Below are 22,746 nucleotides of genomic sequence, written 5' to 3'. Positions count from 1 at the left end.
TGTCTGTTTGCTATCTTTTATTGAAGGGTCCCACATCCACATGGGAGCCCAGCCAAACCAGCAACCACACAGGTCCTCCACTTACAGCAGGAGGCCTGGAAGGGGAGGGGAATGACTTATGATCCCGCCACACCTCCCTGGAAACAGAAACCACCACAGACAGACAGATAAGACAAGGGCCAGGGAGGAGAACTTGTCTCACTCTAGGTTCTCTCCCCTTTTCCCCGACTTGGAAAAAAAGTCAAACACTGGCTACACAGCACCCCAGCCCCACCCCACCCATAGCAGCGTTTGTGGGATTCCCCTCTGCAAGGGGCGGTCCCAAGGCAGCTTCCCATCACTCTTCCTTCACTTTGGTTTGCTCCTGGCAACTCCGTGCCCTCTTCCTTCCTTTGGCCTCCGGCCCATCACCCTCACATCATCTAGCACCTACTCAAACCTTCTCTCATCTCTAGGGCCTCCCTACCCCAGGGCTTCTGGGGAAGCAGCATCTCAGGCATCTCCTCTCCTTTAGCAAGGGGCCCCACCAGGCCCTCTCTGCCCAGGATATGGGACTCACACGGCTGCCCCGCTTTCCTTGAGGTCAGGGGCTGAGCGCTGCCGTCTCATTCGAGGGGGAGTAGTGTATGGGGGGTAGCGAGGCCCTGGCGGCCGTTGGGCTGGGTATGGTTGGGGCTGTTGGGGATAATAGTTGTGCTTTTTAGGTTGGAAGTGCTGGGGTTCAGGCTGCGTGGAACCTCCTCCCCGGGATCGGCCCCCTCCATCCAGGGAGTTCCTGCGGGGACGATGGGACCTTCGGGGACTTGGTGGCCTGCGGGCAGGGGTGGCCACTGGGGGAGTAATCTCCTCAGGGGGTTGGGGTGCAGCTGGGGCCTCCCCACCCCCCATCCCTGGCCAGGACTCCCGATGCTGGGGATTGCTCTTGAAGGGGAAGCGTAGCTTACAGTCGTGAGGGGGCACAAAACGGGCTGGAGGCCTGCGCAGCCCTCCGCCCCGGCCCCCAGAGCCCTGCAGTCCCTGCAGCCTCAACTGCTCCTGCTTGAGCCATCGAAGGCGACCACGACGAAACGCGGGGTCCTCTTCCATCAGCCGTGACACCCGCTCCCAACTTGACAGGGGTGGCGAAGTAGGCTGGGCTGAGGGCACATGGTCACTGGGGGCTTCCTCCTCTACTACCTCTGACTCTGGGGGCTTGACCCAGGCGGCCTCATCAGCTTCTTCATTTCCATCATCATGATCCTGGGAGGGAGGTGCATGGAAGAAAATGAGAAGCAGTGTGAGAAACGCTACCTCCGGAGCACAGTGGATTTGAGAGAAGTCGGAAGGCCCTGGAGTGGCTGGGTGTCAAGGGGTGCCCAGAGAGGCTCGGAGGTAAGGGAACTAAAGAATGGTGGCTTAGCAGCACAGGCTCGGGAACCAGGGGTCTGAGTTCAATCCTGGTCTGCCCCTTCACAGCTGGGTGGTCTGGAACTTCAGCTTGTAACCTCTCTGTGCCTGTCTCTTCATGTGTAAGGTGAGGTCAGTAAAGACAGCAGCCACTGCACAGGGTTCTTCTAAGAATTAAATAACTCAAACCATGTGAAGTTCTTAGGACAGTGCCTGGCACATAGTAGGCACTCGGCAAATACTGCTGAATAAATGATTTACCCTGGGGATATGAAAGTTAACAAAACGGGGAAGCAAAATCCTCGCCATTGTGTTAGTGGGGGAGACAGTTGATAAATGACTAAGAAAAATATATAGCATGGTACACATACTTCAGTGAAAAGTGAACTGTATAAGTTTATATATTTAAACTACTTAGTATATATTATTTACATTATATGTAAGTATATAAATTACATAACAGACTTTATATAAATTATACATATTGAGATGGAGAACAGAACAAGGAAGGGGGATGGGAGGTCAGGGTGGGGTGGCTGCAATGAACCGCCAGAAAGAGATTCACTGAGAAGTTACCCTTGCAGGAAACACCTAAAGGAAGTGAGGGAGCAAGCTGTGAGACTTCAGGGGAAAGGCAGCAAGGCAGACGGAACAGCAGGTGTAAAGGCCTTGGAGCAGGAGTGTGCGCAGAAAGTTCAGGAACAGCAAGGAAGCCAGGGTGGCAGGAGTGGAGAGAACGAGAGGGGAGGGAGCTGGGGAGGGAGCTGCGTTTGGGGAAGGGAGCCTTCAGTAACCATGAGCTGTGGTGGCTGACCGCCTGGGGTCCTCCAGTAGAAGGCAAGCTGGGACAGAGCAGCCACTCTGTCTGCGGCACAGCCCCAGTGCTAGCGTAATGTCTGGTGCACAGCAAGCATTCGAATATATATTTGTTGAGTGAGTGCCTGCAAAACAGGGATCAGTGATACACTGCTCCTCACGGGCTGTTGCGGAGATTTAAAGGAGGTGACACAGAAGTGCTCAGCACAGTGGCCACCACGGAATAAACGTTCACCCTTGCAGAGCATGGTTATGAGAATGTGTATGTATGTGAACATTCGAGCGGTAACTGAAGAAATGTGTACTTTTATCAGTGGTTTTCAAACTGGATTGTACCTCAGAAACACCTTGGTACTTATCATAAATGCAGATTCATCCCCAAAGGTGCTGATTCAGTAGGTCTGAGGTAGAATCCAGGAATCTGCACTTTCAGTTAGTTGCCCTGGTGACTGAGGCACATAATTCACAAACTATATACTGAGAAAAGCTGCTACACGTCAATAAAATTTTTGAAAGCAAGACGGGCGAGGGGGTCGGAGGGAGGTTCAGATTCCAAAAGGAAACAACTGAGGAGGGAAGAAGAGGAGAGAGAAAGCCAGGCCTAAGCCCTCCATACCTGGGTCAGGGGGATGACTCTCTCCATGCGGAGCATGCGGTCCCTCAGGGCCTGCAGCTCTCGGTCCTTGCTGCTGTTCTGCAGCTTCACCTCCTGCAGAATCCCGGTCAGCTTGTCGATGTGAGCCCGGAGGTCCTCCACCTCAGCCCCTCGGGCTCCCTCCTCACCACCACCACCCCCACCTCCGCTGCTTTCCTCCTCGCCCACTGTGTCCCAGACATCTCGGGCCACAGCCCTCCAGGCATCCCCAGGCCCCTCCGTCTTGCCATAGGTACGACAGAGCTCCCGCATCTTGAGAGCGGCCAGGGCCTCAATCTCGGCCCGCCCATGGCGGAAGTCAGCCAGGGCCACCTCATAGCATATCTCCTTCACTGCCTGCATCTTCAGATCAGCCATGGTGGCCCAGCGGGGATCTTTGCCCTGCAGCCGCCGACGCTGGGGGATCTGATACACCCTGCGAGGGGCCCTGCGCTTGCCACTGCTGGGCAGGCCACAGCGCTTGACGATGGTCTGGACTGTGGTGGGTGGCAGCTGCTCCCTCAAAGAGGAGATGAGCCGCCAGCTCTCTTCACAGGAGCGCTTGTCAGAGTCGTCCCCACTGTCTGAGTCCGCATACTGGGGCCACAGAGAGAGCAAACAGGGAAAACACTAAGGACATCCCAACACCACCAGAAACATCCATCAGAACTGCACACCCTTAGTTGCTTAACCGCTGCTCATCCACACAATGAAAATGACACACTATCTTCTTCACAGGTACACTTTGAGAGTTAATGCATGCCAAGTGTGGGGGACAGGGGCTGGCACAGGGAAAGTGACTGATACTGCAAGCTACAAGCTGCAACTATAGCAAGCTGCGGCTATGGCAAGTCTGGATTTCTTGCAAATGTATTACTGCTGAGGATGACGTTAAAGATTCAAAAGTTAAGTCCACGTGAAGAACACTTCTTTTTCACGAACATGTATAAAAGACACATGGACAAAACCAAAGGGGGTAGGATCAAGGGTAGGAAGTGGGGGTGGCTGGGGTGGGGGTGAGTGATGGTGGGGAAATGGAGACAACTATACTTGAACAACAACAAAAAATGTGGAGAAAAAACCACTCTTAAGTAACAGTACAGGTAGTACTCTTCTACGGTAAAAACCATAGAGGGGCCACAGGATCAACTGGAGTCTGGGAATCCCTGGTCAACAGGGAAGAACTAGCTCCCTGCACACACAGTGTTCCCCCCAGGTCACACTTCTCTCACGGAGCCCTCCCAGATGCCACGCCCACCCTTGACCCCCTTTCAGGCCCACTTCTCATTCAGGCTCACAATGTAAACCAAAAGCAGAATCAAACGACCATGCTGCCAGCCTGGTTGCTCATGTGTCCGCCAACCCACCTCTTCCTCTGCATGTCCCACTATGCCCCCCAATGGATTCCTCACCAGTCGCTGCTGCTCCAGCAGAAGATCAGCCTCTTCCTTTTCTTTCCGGTACTGATTCTCTAGGTCCTGTAGCCTGGGATTAGGTAGGTAGGGAGGAAGAGCTGTATGGGATTTTGGAGGCACCTCAGTGGGGCGCCCAACAACAGGAGGCTGGGACGGGAGGGACAGCCTTGAGGGCCCCAGGGCACAGAGCACCCTCTCCTCGCACCTCTTCTCCATCTCCAGCTTGATGTCAATGCCTTGCTGCTCCAGCAGCTCCTTCTGAGCAAAGTTCCAATCCACAGGCTCAGAGGGTGGTCCTGGGGGTGGGGGAACCCCTCGCTCCCGTTCTAGCCGCGCCTGCTCCGGGTGATTGAAGCGGAAAACGTGGTTCTTGCCCATCACGATCCTATTCCCTGGAGATGGGAGGAGGGGAAAGTGGACTTGCTCTCCCACAGCAGCAAACTCGTCCCCATGCCCAAGGTGTACACGGTCTTGCCCACAAGTCCCTGAGGCCCTGACACCAGTTCTCTCATCATACCACGTCTGAGGGTGGTCAAAGCCAAGGCTCCTTCAGCTGACACCAGGAACCACCCTGTCCCTGACAGCCAAAGGGACCTGGGGAAGTTTGGCATCCTCTTTCTGTTTCCCCGGGACAGCAAGGAAAACCGAAACCTGGTTCCTTGATCTTCACTTCCCAGTTCCTTCGTCATATTCCCATGCTATTTCCTATTTATTTCTGGGGGCTTCCCTAAGATTCACCAAGGGAGCTCTGCCCTAGGACTTCCTCTGTGCATCCACGTCCAGAACCCGCACTCTGTAACATTTCTCTACCTGACTTCAGCACCAATGGCTCAGTCACAAGTTTCCCATTGACATAGGTCTCGGCTCCTTCACAAGGCTCCAGGGTGACTACCACTGAGGGAGAGAGAGAGAGAGGAAAGGAAGTGATTAGACCCTGGGGGTAGAGGGGCTATGGTCATACTCCCATCTTGCATTACTCCCCCCAAAATACATGCACCCCCAGTCCCACCCCCCAGTACCTGTTAGGGGTGCCATGGCCCCTCTGGTGGTAGGCAGCAAGGGAAAGGAAGAGCAGAAGGAGGGTTAGAGCCCCAGCTAAAATGCCCAGGAGCCTCTGCAGGGGCTCTGTACTCACCCACCTCCACCCTCCCCACAGCAGCTTAGCAAACCAGTAATTCTCAGGGGGCTTCATCTCATAGCCAACTGGTCATCAGGCCCTGTCGCTGCTGCCTTGCAGATGTCCATTCCTTCCTTTCTAACATTATCCCTGGCTCAGCCTGGATTTCTCCAGCAGGATCCCAGCTCACTTCTGCCTGATCTCAAGCCACAGCCAACAAACAGAGCATTGTCTTCACAGGACAAGATTAAAGTCACCCCAACCCAAACATTTACCAAGGTGCTCCTCTGAACATATCACCAAGCCTACTGCTTGCTGGGACACAAAGACGCATGAGGCAGCTTCCTGTCCTCAAGCAATGCCCTGGCGTCATAGAGGGAGCCCTATATCCCAGAAATCCAGGCTCTGTGACTGACTCCTGAACTGAGGGGCACTGATCAAGTCACCCAACTTCTGTAAACTATAAAATGTCACAGATGTCTTTCCGGCGGTGACGACCTCCCCACGACAACATGCCTCTCGCAAAGGATTTCCTTCATCCCTCTCCAGAAGAGGAGAAGAGGAAACACAAGAAAAAGCGCCTGGTGCAGAGCCCCAATTCCTACTTCATGGATGTGAAATGCGCAGGATGCTATAAAATCCCCACCGTCTTTAGCCATGCACAAACGGTAGTTTTGTGTGTGGGCTGCTCCACTGTCCTCTGTCAGCCCACGGGAGGAAAAGCAAGGCTGACAGAAGGATGCTCCTTCAGAAGGAAGCAGCATTAAAAGTACCCTGAATCAAGATGAGTGGGGAACCATCCCAATAAACACATTTTGGATACAAAAAAAAAAAAGTCACAGATGTTAGCTCAGACTGGTTGAAAGCGCAAATAAAATGACATGCAGATGCGAGGTATTTATGCTAGAAGTAACAGAAGCATCAGAGTTCTAAGATGAGGCAGAGATGGTACTACTGACACTACGTGAGTATAAAAACAGCAGAGAGGAACTCAACTTAGACACAGAGGACTAGAAATGACCATGGGAAAGCAGTGATTTCTGAGCAGATGCTAGAAGGGAGCCTCAAATTTCAAGGGGCAGAAATGACAGAGAAGAGAAAAAAGAGAGAGTGAGAGAGAGTGCTAAGGCATCACCGTATGCCCCAGAACAGCAATGAAAGGCGGCAAAGGATGGGGCATCTGTAATGGGTACCAGTCTCTGCCCGCCCTTACTTCCTGTCATGCCCCCAAATTCACTCATCCATTCCACAAATATACTGCATCCCTACTATCTGCCAGGCACTATTTTAGGTCATGGAAATATAGTAGCAAAAAACCCCAGAAGTCCTGTTCTTACAGAGCTCACTTCCAGCTGGTAAGACAGACAGTAAATGAGTAAATCAGGAGGTAATCTAAAGTCAGGAAAAGAAAGGTATGAAAGAGGGAAAGGGGCCGGGCAAGGAGAGGTGGCCGGGGCAGCCTTCTCCATGTCCAGGAACCCGCAGCAGCCTGTATTAAGAGCAGAGCTCAGAGCAGTTCTGCCGTGCTCCAGCTACGCTGGCGCTGGGCAAATTCCCCAACCCCCAAGACACAAAGTCAATAGTAGATAACCATTCTTCTCGGTTCGCACCCACCTCCTCTCTGCCTGTCTTTGGTCAAGTCTTAAATGTGCTATAAAAACAGAGGCCCAGATGAACTGGACGTTTAGGGCCCCAATCTTTGGGGCACAGATTCATCAGATGCTTTTACTGATATAATAGTGTTTCATGCCTGTCGGTCACCTGTCAAAACACATTCTGAGCTCCTGAGGGTGGGCTCACGCCATGGCCCTTGGGTGATTCTGGTATCACCCCAGCACATGACTCGAGGTAACCACAGAACAGGAACTTGGCAATAACTCACTAGGCTGAACTGATTCAACAGCTTTTAGCCCACAGTGCCGGAAGCATTTGCTGCCACTGGGGACCTGGACCAGAACAGAACAACTGCATTAACCTGCTGAGCCAAGTGAAGCCCAACGGGCATGTCTTAAACCTGAGCTTTAAGCCACATGATAGTGTCTTTTCTCATTTTTAAAAATGTGCTGACTTTGTCCTGGCCAGGGAGCTCAGTTGTTTACAGCACAGTTCCGACACACCGAGACTGCATGTTCGACCCCTAGTCCGGGCACATACGAGAAGCAACCAGTGAAATGCATAAATGAGTGGAAGAGCAAATTGATGTTTCTCTCTCTCTCCAAAATCAATAAATACAAAGTTCTGTGTGCTGACCTTACATGCTCCATTTCCCTGTGCCCTCAAAAGCATCAAACTGGGCAATCTTTTCAGATTTGTGAGACAATGCATAAAGATGATGAAGAGCCCATGTGTAACATCTGCACCCCTGCCACCTCATCTGCTAGAGCTCAACTTTACTTGGACACAAATCCAAGTAAATTGGACACAAATTTGAACTCAATTGAACACAAATCATTCCGTTTTTGTTTTTTTTTTTAATGACTGATTGAGAACAAAATTGTGATCTCGAATACCCCTGAACCACACGAGTACTATTTCGTTATCGGACAGGCTACTACCTTCCCTGTAGGACTGGTGATGCCTACAAGCCTTTGCAGCTAAGGCCATACAAAGGCTAAAAAATTCCTGGAAGTTTTAGAATCAGAGGGACACACAAGCCAATTAACTCCCTGAAACCGCCGCGGTCATAGGGTGATCAGTAAGTTGGTTTTCCAGAGATAAATTCAGAGCACCCACTGGAACAAACACAATTTTTCATAAAAAATGACCAGGGTGCTATTTCAGGATAAAAAATATCAAGGAATGCGGCAAACCCCCTCTTCCCCAAAATTCCACCCTCCGGCCTGCTAGCGTTCTGCTTCTGCCCTGGGGACCACTCCCACTCGCTGCCCGGGCGGCAGCCTGCACTCGCAGGGTGGGTGCAGGCAGCCTGGCCCTTGATATCCCCCGCTGCCTGCTATGAGCTTGAAGCCCCTGTGACCATGAGGACCCCTCTCCTCTTACATGGCTACACACCCAGTGCCCAATTCAGTGTGTGCTGTGAAACAGGAGACCTGTCTCTCTCCTTGCCCAGCCATGCCACCCTCACTCCCTCAGCCATTACCTTCTCCGTCCGGCTGAGGGATGCTCCGGAACAGACAGTGTTGCTCCCGAATGAACTTCCCGGTCAGCTTGATGTCCACATCTACCTGGCCAACCCTGGGAAGGCAATGGCCACCGTTTCCTAAGCATGTGCCAGACATTCACCAAGCCCCTTTTGAATACAAGTTCATCCAACTCTATAAGCCGAGGGTAATTATTTCTATATCACAGGTGAGGAAGATGAGGCTCAGAAAGGTAAAGTAACTTGCCCAAGGTCAGGCAGCCCAGCAGTGGTGAAGCTGCAATTTGAACCCAGATCTGCCTGACTCCAAAGCCCTGGTCCTCAGTCACTGTTACACAGCAGAGGACAAAAGGGAACCTGGAACGGGATGGCTGTCCTCTGCCATGTAAATGTCTGTGGTGGGACAGAAAGGAAACCCTCATCTCTTTAACTCCAGAAGGTGACCTCAGAGGCACCAAGCCCCATGGATATGCATTAGCATCAGCCAGTGAAGCCACCAACTACACAGGAACTGCCCTAAACTACATGGGGCTGGGACCACAATTCCCTCCACCCACAGGGAGGGTTGCAAGGGAGGCCAAGGCAGTGATGCTAAGGGCTAGGAACATGGTGGTCTAAGTTTCCAACCCATTCTGTGCCTCGGTAAGTCAGAAGCTATCCCCGCACACACAGAGTCAGTTTGGTCCCAGAGGCATCTCACCCAGGTAAAGTTGTGGGTGAGGTGGGACAGCCGCTTAGGAGCCAGGCTCAGCAACTTCCCAGGAAGCCTAGAAAGTGAGCAGGGCTGTGGAATCAGCTGTCCTGATATCTGGGGTATTTCCAGTGAGGTCACCAGGGAAGAAAGTCACTAGTGTGGTCATCCCTCTGCAGTCACACCCCAAAATGAGAGGCTGCCCCACAGGTCCCTGATTAGACACTACCTGGTGATGCCATCTTTGATGTGGTAGAGCAGACATTCTGACATCAGGGGGTCTTCATTCAGGTTCACCAGGTGTGGAGTCTATGGGAAAGGGGGGGTGATCAGGGGAGGGTCCTGAGAGCCAGCCAGAGGGATGCCGCAGAGAGAGAGGGAAGAAGCTTCAGCAGACATCTGTCCAGGTTCCAGCGCAGGAGGCTGCTCCTCCTCCCTTCATCAGAGAACTCTCCCCCATCCTTACTTCCACCTACCCCACCCACTTTCAGAGCAGCCCAACCTGCCCTCTCCTCACACACAAGGGGCCTACAAATAGTCCCACCCATCCACCCCTCCCAGGACAGCAATCCTTTCCCTAAGGCCCATTTCTTCAGAGGCACCTCGACCCACTCATCTCCTTGACCAGAAACCTTAGAACCTACCTGCCCCCACCTCTGCTTTCCCTATATTTCCTCTGTTCCCAAGTCTCATCATTTCTTCCTTCAAAACGTACCTTGCCACTTCTGGGGAGTATAGGAGGGGATTGGGTTAGGGGACTGGTACTTCCCTCCTTTTATTTCAGCTTTAATTTTTTAGAAGCATGGACTACTTTTATAATTATAATTAAAGAATAAAGAGCGTCAGTTCAATTCAAAAGCCTATAAAATAGACCCACTTTCACAGCAGACTTCCCCAGGCAGTGCCTGTCCCCAGCCCTGCTGCACCCGGGGCCAGGGTCACTGCAGCAGCTGCCTGGTAATGTCCCTGTCAAGGCCTCCCTGCCCAGACCCATCTTTCTGACTGGCCGATCATTATGTTGCTCCACACTGAAAACTCAGCGCATTCCCTTTCCCAAGCACCTTTTCCTGACGTGTTTCTCTAGCGACACCCCCGCCCTCCCAAGGCACATACTCTGGGAAGTATACAAGCTTTGCTCCCTCTACACCCCCCTCACGCCACTGCCGCCGAGCCTGGAGAAGTCTCCCTCCCTACTATCTGCCGCCTTAGCCCACCCTGCCACAGGGCCTGCCTGACTTCCTGCTGTCTCCAGGGGTCTCCCAGCTTCCCTGCTCATACCACACCACGGCTGAGTCATGCTTTTCCACTTGGACCTCTCCAGGCGGTATCCCATGCCTGCCTGACTTAACCCTGCTTTTTACGCTGGTATCCCTGGGCCTCCTCCACATCAGGGCCCCAGCCCACCCATTCAAGCCCCTTTCCAGGGCCCCTCTCTCCCCTTCTGTGTTCCCACCCTGTGGACTGCTAAGCACTCATTCCAAAAGACCTCCTTCATCCTTGACCACCCCTGTGAGATGCTCCCCATGTTCCCTCACCTGGAACAGCCTCCCTCCCACCCCCACCCATCAAAATCATTCACTTCCCTCACGGTCTGTCTCAAATGCCACTTCCTCCACGAATCTTTCCCCTGCCTTCCAGCTGAATGCAGGATCCTCTGTCCCTCTTCTATAAGGACTTACTTCTAAAAACCCTGTGAGGTGCTAACGGGACACAGAGATGAATCAAACCCAGACGCTGCTGCCCTGTCAGTAGGAAATCACAGTCGGCTTGGGGAGATAAGACTTGGCAACGCTACAGGTGGGAAATGGATGTCTCACAGCCAAGTTTCTGGTCTTTTCACACCTTCACTTAGCTCATTAATTCATTCATTCATTTGTTCCCAGGAGTTGATCGCACCATATCCTGGGAGGGGCTCAGATGCAAAGGGGAATAAAGTAAAAAACTGCAGGAGCTCAGAGGGGGTTTGAGAGGACCTCACGGGAAGGCAGTATGGGAGCTGATCTTTGAGGACAAGGGCGACATGGAGACACAGAACGAAGAGCATTCCAGGTAAAGGAGGAGTATACACAACAGCATGGAGGCATGAAGGCACTCAGTGCAGGGGAAACAGCCAGTAGCCTGGGTCCCATATTTCTTCGGGGGCCCCAGAATCGTGACACAAGGCCACGCCCATGGTGGGTATGACGTGCATCACTGTGTCTGCCCCTCTGCCCAGGCACCCCAACCATCACTGCTGTCACCCTTCCACTTCTCCCTAGGGACTCTCATGCCCCTCCCAATACTGCAGTGTCAGGAATGGCAAACACTGACGGGCCCTGGGAGCAGAAAGTGATCTACCCCTTGGGAGAGGGGACATGATTTAGGGCAGGGCTTTTCAATCTCTGCTCAGCCCTGGAACCCTTTGTTCAAATGAAACCCTACCTAGAAGCCTAATATGTCAAGCCGATAAGCACAGAGGCACTCAGGCTGAGGCTGGGGGTGGGGGACCCAAAGTTTGGTCCTGTCCTTCCCCTCATCCCCGTGAACATGAAGGAGGCACCAAGCCAGGTTTAAAAATCACCTGTTTAAGAAGGCCTGGTGGTGGGAGTCCCAGAAAGAGGGTACTTTCCCTAAGGCTCTTGGCTCTCTCCAAGACGAACGGTGGCATTTCCCCTAGGACCCAATTCCCCCCACCCCACCATTCCCAGGTTGAAGCTACCAAACGCATTTCCCCATTTGTAAGTCTATCAGCTCTCCCTCCTGAAACACACATGCCTTTTAAACATACAAAAATACATTCATCCTCACCACCTTGAGAAAATGCAAAAGTAAAATGCCATTTTACCAGATCGGCAAAGATTAAAAAGTAGAAAGGGTGGGGAACATGACTTCTCTTGTGTGTTGCTTTCGGGAGTATAAAGTGACATCGTTATCATCTTCGGAGGGCACTTTTGCAACACAGATAAAAAATTTTACATAGCTACCATTTGCCCACAAATCTCCACTTCTAGGGATTTTTTCTACAGATAACAGACCTATTTATAAGATCACCCGTTGTAATATTGTTTATAGTATCAAAAGATAAAAAAACAACTTAAGTGACCATCAGTAGAAAGCTGGCTAAATAAGTTACCCTACATCAATAGGACAGAATATTGACACCGTGAAGAACAGACAGAACCCCTACGTTACATGAAAAAGTATAAAGCATGCAACCACTACTACTCCAAAAAGAGGCCATGTATGCACGCACATGCGCCTGCACGCACACCCACCTGTAGCTAACTATACACAACCCACACTAGTGTGTGCACGGGCTACCTCCAGAAGAACACAACAGAACCTGATAATAGGGCTTGCCTCTGGGAGGGGAACCTGAGGGTGGGAAGGAGGAAGACTTCCTTTTCACTGTGCACACTTCTCAGCACTACATGAAGGTTCTCTCTGGTGTATATCACCTCTACAAGAACAATGACACAAACAAACAAACAAAATTCACCCCCCTATTGATCCCCAGGCTTCAGAAGGTGGCATCCCCACACAGTGGGAGCCCTCTAGGGAAGAAACACCCACCCCATCAGTTTCTCCACCCCTTTCTGCCTGCCTTCCAACCCTGCAACCATGGTGGAAGCTTCTGAGGTACACTGTACCTCAGGGTGGCTGCAAGCCATGTTGAGAACCACCTGTAGCCCCTCCCCCAGATGCAGACCTCAGAAAAACCCCAAAGCCCTGCATACCCACCCCGGACCAGGTCCCTAGCCCAACAGCCACCTTCCATCACCCTCCCATAGCTCTTTTGCTCCCTGACTTGCCCTAGGCATGGAAAGCAAACCCTGCTCCCCTCTTCAGATCCCTGTTCAAGGATCTCTGCTTGCTCAGTCTCCCAGACAGCCCTGACCTTAGGAAACCAGGAGGGTCCACCACCTCTTCTAGGCAGCCCCTAAAACCCTGTCTGCCCCAACCACAGTGTATCTGACTTAGGACCTGACCCTATGTTGCTTTTTTAAGGTGGACCACACAGACATGGCTAGCTCTCCAGTGGGGCTGAAAATTCCTGATTTACTCAAACTGGCCTCCACGTCATCCCTTCATCTGTATTTGCGGCCTACACAGCTGTGCTGGCTGTCCATTCTGATTGGTCCTTCCCTGTTCCCTGCTAGTTGTGAAAGGCTCTGAATACCATTCCTGCCCCCAGCTGAGCCTGATCACTCCTATCCTGCTTCCTTCCTTCCTTCCTCTCAGTGAAGATGCACTGAGCACCCACTACACAGCAAGCACATCACAGCCACTGGCGTGCCCCACTCACCAACACCTCCCTGTGTCTGCTTAGGCCAATGTCCTCCCTGCTCCTCTCTAACCCCAAATCCTGACCATCTTTCAGGCTCCACTTTCCAAACCACCTTCTCCAGAAAGCCAGCTCCCCCATCCTCATGCCAGGCTGATGAGGCCATCTTTAAACCTCTCACTTCATTTATAATCAACATTTCACAGGTCTGTGCTTCCTCCCCCTCTATTCCCTTCACAGGCTTGCTTTCCCAAGTTATTCTTTTAAAAATGTATTTTTTAGCTAAGTTTTTGAGTAGCTAAAAACTAGCTACTCAGAGTAAGTCTCCATCCAACCAACCTCCAATCTCCCAGGCCTGCTCCTTCTCTCCTGGGGTAACCACTGTAACCAGTTTAAAAATCCAGAAATAAATTCTATGCATAAACTCACATATACACATGTGTGAGGTTATGTATGTAAATGCCTAGTTTCTCAGCAGCTCTTGAATCTCCCTAAGGGAACAGATCCCGTCGTCCTTCTATGGTCCCTAGAGTCCCTGGCCATAGGCATTTACTGAGCACTTGCCTCTCTGGCAAGTGTCAGATGGAGGAAGAGATGAAGGGATGTCCAGACAACGCAGAAAGAAGGTGGCAAGAGTGGGGACAGAAATAATGGGGGTACAATTCAGAGGCCTTAGAGATCAGGGTTAGAACTTATCACCCTCCCACCCCCAACCCTCTTCCCTAAGCATTCAGGGTCCGCTAGGCCTCTCTAGGCCTCTTCACCCAACCACTTGCTCACCTTCTTTGGAGAGAAGACGCCCACAGTTCCCCCGTCCTCCCGGACAGCCACCCCCATCTCAGCCAGCAATGCTTCTCTGCAGGCAAGGAGACAAATGTTACTTTTCTCATCACTGCCCATGAACTCCTCCCCTGCAGCACCTGACCTTTCCTCCCCACCCCCACACCTTCCAGGGCTCCAGCTGCACCCCCTGCCTCTCACACCTCTCCATCCTCAGGGCTTCAGTCTTGCGTAGTTTCTCCTCCCAGGTCTCATTCAGCTCAGCTATAATCTTCTCTGTTTCCTGGGAGCATAAGACAGACAAGGACCAGGACAATCTGGGACAAGCACCTACAGGGGGCCCGCACCACCCCTGGGATTCCTCCTTCCTCTTTGACCCTGGCTTTGGAGAACTACACTCCCATCAGCTCCCAGGCCCCCATCCCTGGCCCGCTCCAGCTTCTCACCTGCAGCCTCTCCATGGCCTCCTCAGGCCCAATCTGGGGTTCAGTGTTGGGGGAGAACGATGGCTCTAGCTCCCCATTGTGTGTGGGGGGAGATGAGGGTGAAGCTGGGGCAGAGGGAGACGCTATAACTGGCGGAGCACTTCCAGGACTCCCCTCGTCCACTTTCAAGCCTGGGAGAGAGAAAGATGTCAAAGGAGGAGGCTAAGGAGAGATGTAGCTGATTAGAGACATGGAGAAGACCTCAGAGAGAACAAGTCTCTAAGGACTTCAGAAAACATCTGGTCAACCTCCACCAAGCAGAAAGCCCTCCTACCTTAATAGGTACCCAGTCTCTGCTTGCTCCCCTCCAGGGATGGTGAGCTCATTACTGAACAAGGCAGTCAGTTCCTTCCATTGTCAGACGACATGCACTATCAGAAAGTTCTTAGTGATGCTGAGCTAAAATCTGCCTCTGTTACATGTGCCCCTTGTTTCTAGTTCTACCCCCTGGAAAAGAGACTATACTGCTTGTTCTTTTGCAAGACTACCCTTCAAATATGGGAAGGTGAACATCGTGTCTACCTTATCCTAATCTTCCCAAGAATGGACACCCGCATGTCTCCCGCTGTGACCCCCAGCACGCTGACTATCCTCAATGGGAAGGACCCAAAGACTGAATGCAGAATCCACACCTGACACAGTCAACAAGATTCTACGTCCTCTAAAATGAACACCACTTTGCCTCAGTGAGGCTGAGCATAAATTTTAGAGAACATTCCACTGCTGATTGTTGTTAAGCTTAGGGTCAACTAAACCACTGATGTTTCACAAGAACTTTTGTTAAGATGTGGTTAAGTCCCCGCTCCACATTCTGTATCCATGTCATTGAGGACATTAAGGGCTCTGTGGTCAGCTGTCCCTCCCTGGCCTCAGGGTTACACAAAGGCAAATGGAGAGGGATGCGCAAGCCAAGGGGAATCGCTGCGCTGCCCCTGCCCCTGGAGCCCTACCTCCCAGAGCAGAGGCTGAGAGCCCCTGAGCCATCAGCAATTCCCGCAGCCGAGCCACCTCCTCCTGCAGCTCTCGGATCAGCCTGGCATTAGGATCCTCATTGATGACAGCATTGCAGCGGATCTGCTTGGTGCGGTCAGCATACCTGGGTGAGGAGAGGGTATTGGGAGTGATGAGGCCCAGACCCAGGTGACCTTAGTCTGCTGCCTATTTCCCACTCTCCCTCCCAGGTTTTAAAATACTGGGGCACAGTTGATGGTCAACTCTGTCTCATGGGCAGGGTCCTGAGCTGCCAGCCTGAGCTCCCCTGGCACTTTACATATGCTGCCCCACCCCACCAGAGCCCCACCTGAGGGTGCTGAGAGTCTCCTCGTAATTGATGTCTGCGGGGCTCAGGGCCGCAATCATTGCTGTACGTGAGTTCCCACCTATGCATGGACAGGAGGGGAAAGCTTAAGCTGGACTGGGTCCTAAGAAAAGTCATACTGAGTCTGGGGGGCCTCAGTGCCCAGGCAGGGGTCTGATAGGGGCACCGTCCAAGGTAGGGTGAAGCTAAGAGCTGCCAAGCTACCCATGAAATGTCGTAGTTAGGAGGAGCAGGGGTGAGGTCAGGGAGACACCAGACACCTATGGGGCAGAGATCAGTGAGAGGAGGGTGAAGTCAGCGGTGGGTGTGGGGTCAGAGAGGGGTCATGGGTGGCCAGGTTAGTGAGGCTGAGGCTCTTGGCTGGGCAGGGAGGGTGTGGCCCTGATCTCAGCAATAGGACATCTTCAAAGGATGGTCAGGGGAGAGTCAATGGGACAACTGGAGGATATGAGATTCTTGGGGGGGTGCAGGGATTTGTCAGATGTATCAAAGGGGGTTAGTAGGATGGTGGCAGGGTCAACAGAGAGAGAGAGAGAAGCCCCTCACCCAAATTCTCTTTGAGCAGCCAGGTGAGCACAGAGTCCCTGTAAGGGATAAAATCTGACTTCCGCTTCTTTGATTGCTGGGGGATGGAAGAGAGAAGAGGGTCAGGGTAGGCCACCCGGTGTCCTCTTTCCCAGAGTCCCTTCGTTTGCCACCCCCAGGTCGTACCATATCCGCAAGGGCAGAGATCACCTTCCCTAGAGTAGTCAGAGATTTATTGATGTTGGCACCTTCCTGGAAAGAGATGAGGAACGTGGAGAATGAGGCCCTCCTCTCCCATCCCCTTTCCCTTCCTCCTCCCTGCAGCGAGAGTCCCAGTTTAGAATTAGAGACCACTGCACACAGCCCCCAACACTGCCCTTCTGTGCCTAAGCCTCCTCACCTTCAGGCGCACGCCCCGGGCCCCTGATGAGTCAGCCCGCTCACTCCCAGCGAGGTCCACCAAACTGATCTTACTAACCTGAGTCAGAGAAAAGAGGTAGGAGGTGGCTGGTGGCAGTGGGGCAGGACAGGGAAATCAGCAGAACACCCAGCAAGGGAATTGGGCAGTTGGCAAGGGAAGGAGAAAGGCAGGAGGGGACAAGGGACGGGGACAGGAGGAAATGAAATTTATGAAGACAATAATGAGGAGCTGGTTACTAATCCATTCGTTCGTTTATTCATTTACAGATATTTACATGCCCACTGTGTGCTGGAACAAGGGACAATGGGATCCAAGCCCTGGCCTGAGAAGTCTAATAAAAAGACAAACAAGTAAACAGGAGACAGTACCGCACTGATCTGACAGGGGAAGGACAGGGGGCTACAGAAGCCTGGAGAAGGCACTCAAACCCAGGGTGGGCAAGGAAGAGAACACAAGGCCATGTCTAACATTGTCGTCCCTGTACTAGGTATGGTCAGGGGGGCCCCACCTTCTCTGAGTCCAGCCCAGTGAGCTGGTCATGGGAGCGCTGTGTGAAGACAATGGTAAAGACGGCATGAGAACGGCTACTGGTCTCATTCATGTTGGTGGCTGCCACAGTCCTGGGGGGAAAGGAGTGGTCACTGGGTCCTGCCTCTCACCTTCCTAAGTATGGCTCCCTTTCCATCCACTCCACCGGCCCACCTCACCTCGCCTTATTTCCACAGTCCATGAGGTCGGCAATGTCTGCGTAGGAGGTCACAGCCAATTTAGACAAGTCCTGCACGTAGGGGCCCAGGATGGGGTGCTCCCGGACCCGCAGAGAGCCCCGACTTTTGGGGTTCAAGAGGTCTCGTACCCGCTCACAATAGATCTCCATATAGCTCACCTGAGCGGAAGAAGCAAGTAAGAACAAGCTACAACAATATGGTGATTACCAGAGAGAAAGGGGGTAGAGGCAGGTAGAAAGGGTAAAGGGGGGTAAATGGTGATGGAAGGAGACATGACTTGGGTGGTGAACACATAATACAATATGTAGACGATGTATTATAGAATTGTACCTCTGAAACCTACATAATTGTATTAACCGGTGTCACCCCAATAAATTCAACAAAAGAAAAAAAAATAACAGGCTAACAAAATACTGCCTATGAAACTTACCCTATACTCCACTGAGTATGAAACAGGTTATTTCAGCTACACTCAGCATTTACTCAGCACGGTGCTAAGCACTTTGCATGTGCTCACTGACCCCACCATTACCATTTCAGAGGTGAACATATTCAGAAGCTGGGAGATATAATCAGTTGCTCAAAGCTGGCAGAGCAAGGAATCCCAGGCTGTCTGACGCAGAAACTGCCCTTGCGTTTTGTTTTTGGGGTTTTTTTAAAGATTTTATTTATATATTTTCAGAAAGGAGAAGGGAGGAAGAGAGAGAGGGAGAGAAACATCAGGGTGTGAGAGAAACATTGACTGGTTGCCTCTCACACGCCCCTAACTGGGAACCTGGCCCACAACCCAGGCCTGTGCCCTGACTGGATAGGACCTGCAACCTTTTGGTTCACAGGCCCGCACTCAACCCAGTGAGCCACACCAGCCAGGCTGCCCTTCATCTTAATCACTCTGTTCTTCCACTCCCCATCCAGGACCACCACGCCCCCTCCCCACCAACCACATATTCCTGGCTTACCTCCACAGAATAGGAGAGCTGAGTGCTCTGGTTCTTACTAACACGAGAAAAGAGGTCCTCACAGAGCTGGAGAGAACACAGGAAAGCTGCTGTTCACAGTGCACCTGTGGCACCCAGCCCCAGTCCAGTCCCTGTTGAGCCCTAACTCAGCCCTGAGGGAGGTCGTTCCTGTTTTACAGATGGGAAGGCAACCTCAGAGAGGTACACACTTGCCCAGGGTCACAGTATTCGATGAGCCAGGAAGCAAACCCAGGAGTCCTACCTCCAGAGCCCGTATGCGCACCCACTACACTGCACAATCAGGGAGAATGATGGACAACTCTCAGTTACCCACAACTGGCTTTTTCTAGTCACCACCTTAACTATGATATACCAGTCTATAGGGAAAGTACACTCACAAGTGATTATGAGACAAGTAATCTCTTGTAGGTAAGTAGTAAGTAATGAGCCAGGTTTCAAAGCAGGGCTCTCTTTGACGCCACAAAGTTGGCTGTCTTTACTGAGCCTTATTGCTTCTGGAGGGGGTCCTGGATGTCCAGGTTGCAGGCAAAACCAATTCCCCATCACATTCCCTATCACTAAGGACCTCAGAGAGCCAGCTCTCTGCTCCATAATCCTTAGACCCCTAGGGTCAGCTGAAGATATCCACAGCTGCCTTGCCAGGTCCCACCATGTACCTGGGGCACAATGCCCTGCTGCCCTGGCTCCTGCCGCCCCATCATGGTGTAGGATTTCCCAGCCCCGGTCTGCCCATAGGCAAAGATGCACACGTTGTAGCCTTCAAAGGCGTGGAGCAGCATCTCTTCTCCAATGTCCCGATATACCTGTTGCTGAGATGCAAACTGGGGGTCCTCAGCCTAGGTGGAAGGGAGCAGAGAAAGACAGCAGGAGCCCTACATGACTTTGTCCTTAGTGCCCAGGCCCCAGGAGCCCTGCCCCCATTGCTAATGATTGCCCAAAGGTCCTGTGCGCTTCCCCACCCCAACCCACAGTCCCAACCATCCCTGAGGGTCCTATCCAATCTCCTGCAGGTCCTAATTATCACACGAGATTCTGCCTCCCTCATCCTGGTCTCAGTCACAACCTAAGGAGTCCTACACACCCCAATCCCAACCAATCTCCCAGAGGTGTTATTTCCCTGCAATGCCCCCTCCCTGGGACCTAAATCCCATCCCCCACTGTTTAGCTCTTCCCCAGCCCAACCGTCTCACCGAAGTGTGTGACCAGTAAGAGTAGTCGAAGGTGAAGCTTTTGGGACCATCCTTGCTCTGTTTGGGATTGATGATGGCTGAGGGGGCAGGAAAGGGCAAAGGAAGGCCAAGGTCATGTACTTCCCAACCTCTGCCCACTTGCCACAAGCCCCCAAATCCAGGCATCCTACTACTCCCCTCCTCTGTCCTAGTTCATCTCTCCCCTTTAATACTCCCTACCCCTCCCGCACCAAAGTTAATTTTGGCTTCCTAGGGCCCGCCCCCACCGGACTGCCTCCTTGGATTGGGCAATGGAGGGCTCCAGGCCAACATTCCCCCTCCCAGGGACTGGGAGCACGGAAAGGCCAGCCTGCCCCAACCCCCACCCTCACAACAAGCACCTGCTCTGTGCTGGGCAGAGCCCTACACCCGGTTCGGCCCAGCAGGACTGGCCTGCGTGGTGGGCCTGGCCCACCCTGCCTGTGCCCAGCCAGGCTCCTGGGACTCACTCACAGGTGGTACTGCCCTGCATGCTGACCACACACTTGGCATCCTGGCTGGTCTCACGGGCATTGAAGGGCCGAACCCTCACTGCCACTTTCACGGAGGCACCAGTCATGGCTCCCGATACTCCCACCCTCCTCAGCTGGAGAACAGAGACAGAAGAGGTGGTTAGACCTGCTGGGGGGACCCACACATTGCCACCCAGCTTCTCCAAGAAACCAGTCTCTCCATCCCCCATTCCCCAGCTACCCAACCCCTCAAGTACCCAGTTCCTAGTTCCCTGGCCCTCCTCCCAAACATCTCTCCTGAGGGACTCCCAAAGGTGTTTCTGCCTCTCTCCCTAGTCATATCCCAGTTCGCAGAGTTACCTGTCGTCCCAGCCCCAGACCAGGGGGGCTGTATCAGCTCTGGCTGCCACCGGCCCTCGTAGGGAGAGCCCCATCCTACACTTGGGGCCTGGCCACGGCAGCTGGGGCTGTGGGGGAAACCCTGGTTGTGGGGGAAGAGTGGTTAGGAGGCACCTGTGGCTCCAGAGGTGTGTTTGGGGTTGCATGACTGGGGATATGGGGTGGGGAGCAATGTTAGAAAAAGTAAGGATGGCTATTCCTCTAGAGTGGACGAATGCAATGTGAATCCAAGGGCAGAGATGGTGATATTTTTATTCCTCGTCACTCGCAAGTGTACTGAACGTCAGATAGAGGAGAGGCTGGACAGAGGGCAATTCAGAGAAAGGGACACATGGGCAGAGACGCTGAGGGTGGCGGGAAGGGGGAAGAGGAGGAGCAGAAAGTCACAGACACCAAGCAAACAAGAGACACGAGAGAGAAGGCAAGATTGAGGTCAGGCTATGAAGGAAGTAAAGGGAGGAAAAGGAAGGAGAGACACAGAAATGGGAGAACAGACAGGGAGACCTCCAGGGCAAAAGCACAAACTGGGAGGCCAGAAGAGAAACAAGAGGAGAGAAAATCCCAAACATAAAACCTGCCCTAAAATTCCCCCACAGGGTCAGCCAGGAAGAAGTAGCAACCAGCTCCCACTCAGGGTCCACAACCACCAGAGGAAGGGGTTGCTGATGGGCAAAGTTCAAGTGCTGGAGGTAGAGCCTAGGACTGGGATCTGCCTGTAGCCCCAAACCCCTTGCCCAGCCCCCAGCACTTCCTCCTCAGGATCCAGGACAATGGGCAGGGGAGGGTGGGGTCATCCTGCATCCCTCAACCCCAGGGCTCCTCGGGGGAGGAAGCCAGAATACCTGTGTCTTTCAGCGGAGGGGAGTGTAACCTTAGGGTCTGTCTTCCGTAAAGGGGAAAAAAGGGAAAAAGGAAGCAAGCAGGTCCCAGCCCCAGCCTGAAGCTAATTCTATGGCGGCGTCCACTGATCTGGGGAAGGTGCCAGGCAGGAGCCCAGGAATGTGGGTGATCGGGTGCCCACACCCTGGGAGGAGAGGCTGAGCAGCCCACGCCCACGGACACAGGGTGGAGAGTTGTGGAGAGAGTTTGGGGATGCTGGGGCCCCTTCTGAAGCCCTAAAGGACCTCAAACTCCTGTCATGTTGGTTGGGTCTCACCTCTCCAGCCTTGGGGGTGGGGGCGCGGAGAGGGCTGGTTTGTCCCAGGACAGGAAGGGAGTAGCTGAAATTAGAGGCTTTCTCAGGAAGAACAGCCCTGACCCCAAGACCCTGATCACAGGGGATAGGGACACTGGTGGAGACACGCAAAGGTGACGCCGGTCGCCGTTGCGGCTGATGGGGCAGGGAATGGGGTGGCACAGCTGGGATACAGAGGGGTAAAGGACTAGAGAATAGGTACAGGGGTCGGCCAGTGCAGCGTAAAGGAGCAGTGGGGTACAGGGAGGAGCTGCGGCTGAGGAGGGACCGACCCACCCGAACAGGGGCTTTGGGCCACCTGGACCTTGCCTGCTGGCAGTTCTCACAGAGGCCCTGGTCCCGGCCTTTCTGGGAGGCCGTGCGGACCCTGTCCTCCTGTCCAGCCAACCGACGGCTGCCCCGGGCCTGGCACCTCTCCGCGCCTCCGCAGGACAAACAACACATGATCTCGGGTCTCGCGGCCAGCCGGCCCCCGCGGGGTCGTGCTAAGTAGGACCACGGCTCCCCGCCCCCTAGACCGACACATTCCTCCGCGGGCGTCCCCTCCCTCAACCCCCTCCCCCAGCTCTCACTTCGAAGCGGCAGGGCTCCTGGAGCGACTCGGCACAGTGCAAACAGACAAACTTTCCGGTAAGCGTGAGACGAGAGCGGGGGAAATCCGGGGCCGGTTCGGGGGCGCCCCCGCCCCTCGCCGGGTCCCCGGGCGGCGGGCGGCGGACTCACGCCCGGCGGGCGGCTGCAGCAGCGGCGCCAGCAGCCGGCGCCCGCCCGGGCAGCGCGAGCTGGGGCGGGAGCAAGGGGCGGGGAACAG

General features: G+C 53.3%; 2 protein-coding genes across 3 annotated transcripts; one reads left to right on the top strand and one right to left on the bottom strand.

Moving 5' to 3' along the window:
- On the bottom strand, nt 1-22,734 carry KIF1C (kinesin family member 1C). 2 transcript variants are annotated; one of them, XM_024564793.4, is made up of 23 exons: nt 22,508-22,733; nt 20,702-20,822; nt 20,343-20,475; nt 19,851-19,927; nt 19,317-19,496; nt 18,640-18,705; nt 17,660-17,838; nt 17,461-17,572; nt 16,932-17,009; nt 16,718-16,783; nt 16,553-16,628; nt 15,989-16,067; nt 15,639-15,784; nt 14,650-14,819; nt 14,407-14,486; nt 14,204-14,279; nt 9,389-9,468; nt 8,469-8,563; nt 5,062-5,145; nt 4,457-4,643; nt 4,249-4,321; nt 2,819-3,433; nt 1-1,239 (listed from the first exon to the last, which is right to left on the bottom strand). In XM_024564793.4, the coding sequence occupies exons 3-23, from the start codon at nt 20,446-20,448 to the stop codon at nt 556-558; spliced, it is 3,309 nt and encodes a 1,102-aa protein (XP_024420561.1). In that variant the 5' UTR covers nt 20,449-20,475; nt 20,702-20,822; nt 22,508-22,733; the 3' UTR covers nt 1-555. The 2 variants fall into 2 exon arrangements, with proteins under 2 accessions (XP_024420561.1, XP_024420562.1); XM_024564794.4 differs by lacking the exon at nt 20,702-20,822 and having other exon boundaries at nt 22,508-22,734.
- On the top strand, nt 5,832-6,222 carry LOC112308517 (small ribosomal subunit protein eS27-like). The gene has a single exon (XM_024564795.4). The coding sequence runs from the start codon at nt 5,881-5,883 to the stop codon at nt 6,133-6,135; it is 255 nt and encodes an 84-aa protein (XP_024420563.2). The 5' UTR covers nt 5,832-5,880; the 3' UTR covers nt 6,136-6,222.
- Nucleotides 22,735-22,746: the final 12 nt, after the last annotated feature.

This window comes from Desmodus rotundus, chromosome 9, assembly GCF_022682495.2.
Source record: "Desmodus rotundus isolate HL8 chromosome 9, HLdesRot8A.1, whole genome shotgun sequence".
NCBI classification, from domain to species: Eukaryota; Metazoa; Chordata; class Mammalia; order Chiroptera; family Phyllostomidae; genus Desmodus; species Desmodus rotundus.
The sequence above is the reverse complement of the archived record's forward strand: the minus strand, read 5'-3'. Positions and strand labels throughout refer to the sequence as shown.

Excerpts from the sequence above, each read along its gene's own strand:
- LOC112308517 (XM_024564795.4), top strand. The coding sequence starts at position 5,881 with ATGCCTCTCGCAAAGGATTTCCTTCATCCCTCTCCAGAAGAGGAGAAG.
- KIF1C (XM_024564794.4), bottom strand. The coding sequence starts at position 20,448 with ATGACTGGTGCCTCCGTGAAAGTGGCAGTGAGGGTTCGGCCCTTCAAT. Across the intron at positions 18,706-19,316 it reads AGCAGGGCATTGTGCCCCAG|CTCTGTGAGGACCTCTTTTC; the intron begins GTACATGGTGGG and ends TGTTCTCTCCAG. Across the intron at positions 4,322-4,456 it reads AAGCTGGAGATGGAGAAGAG|GCTACAGGACCTAGAGAATC; the intron begins GTGCGAGGAGAG and ends ACCTAATCCCAG.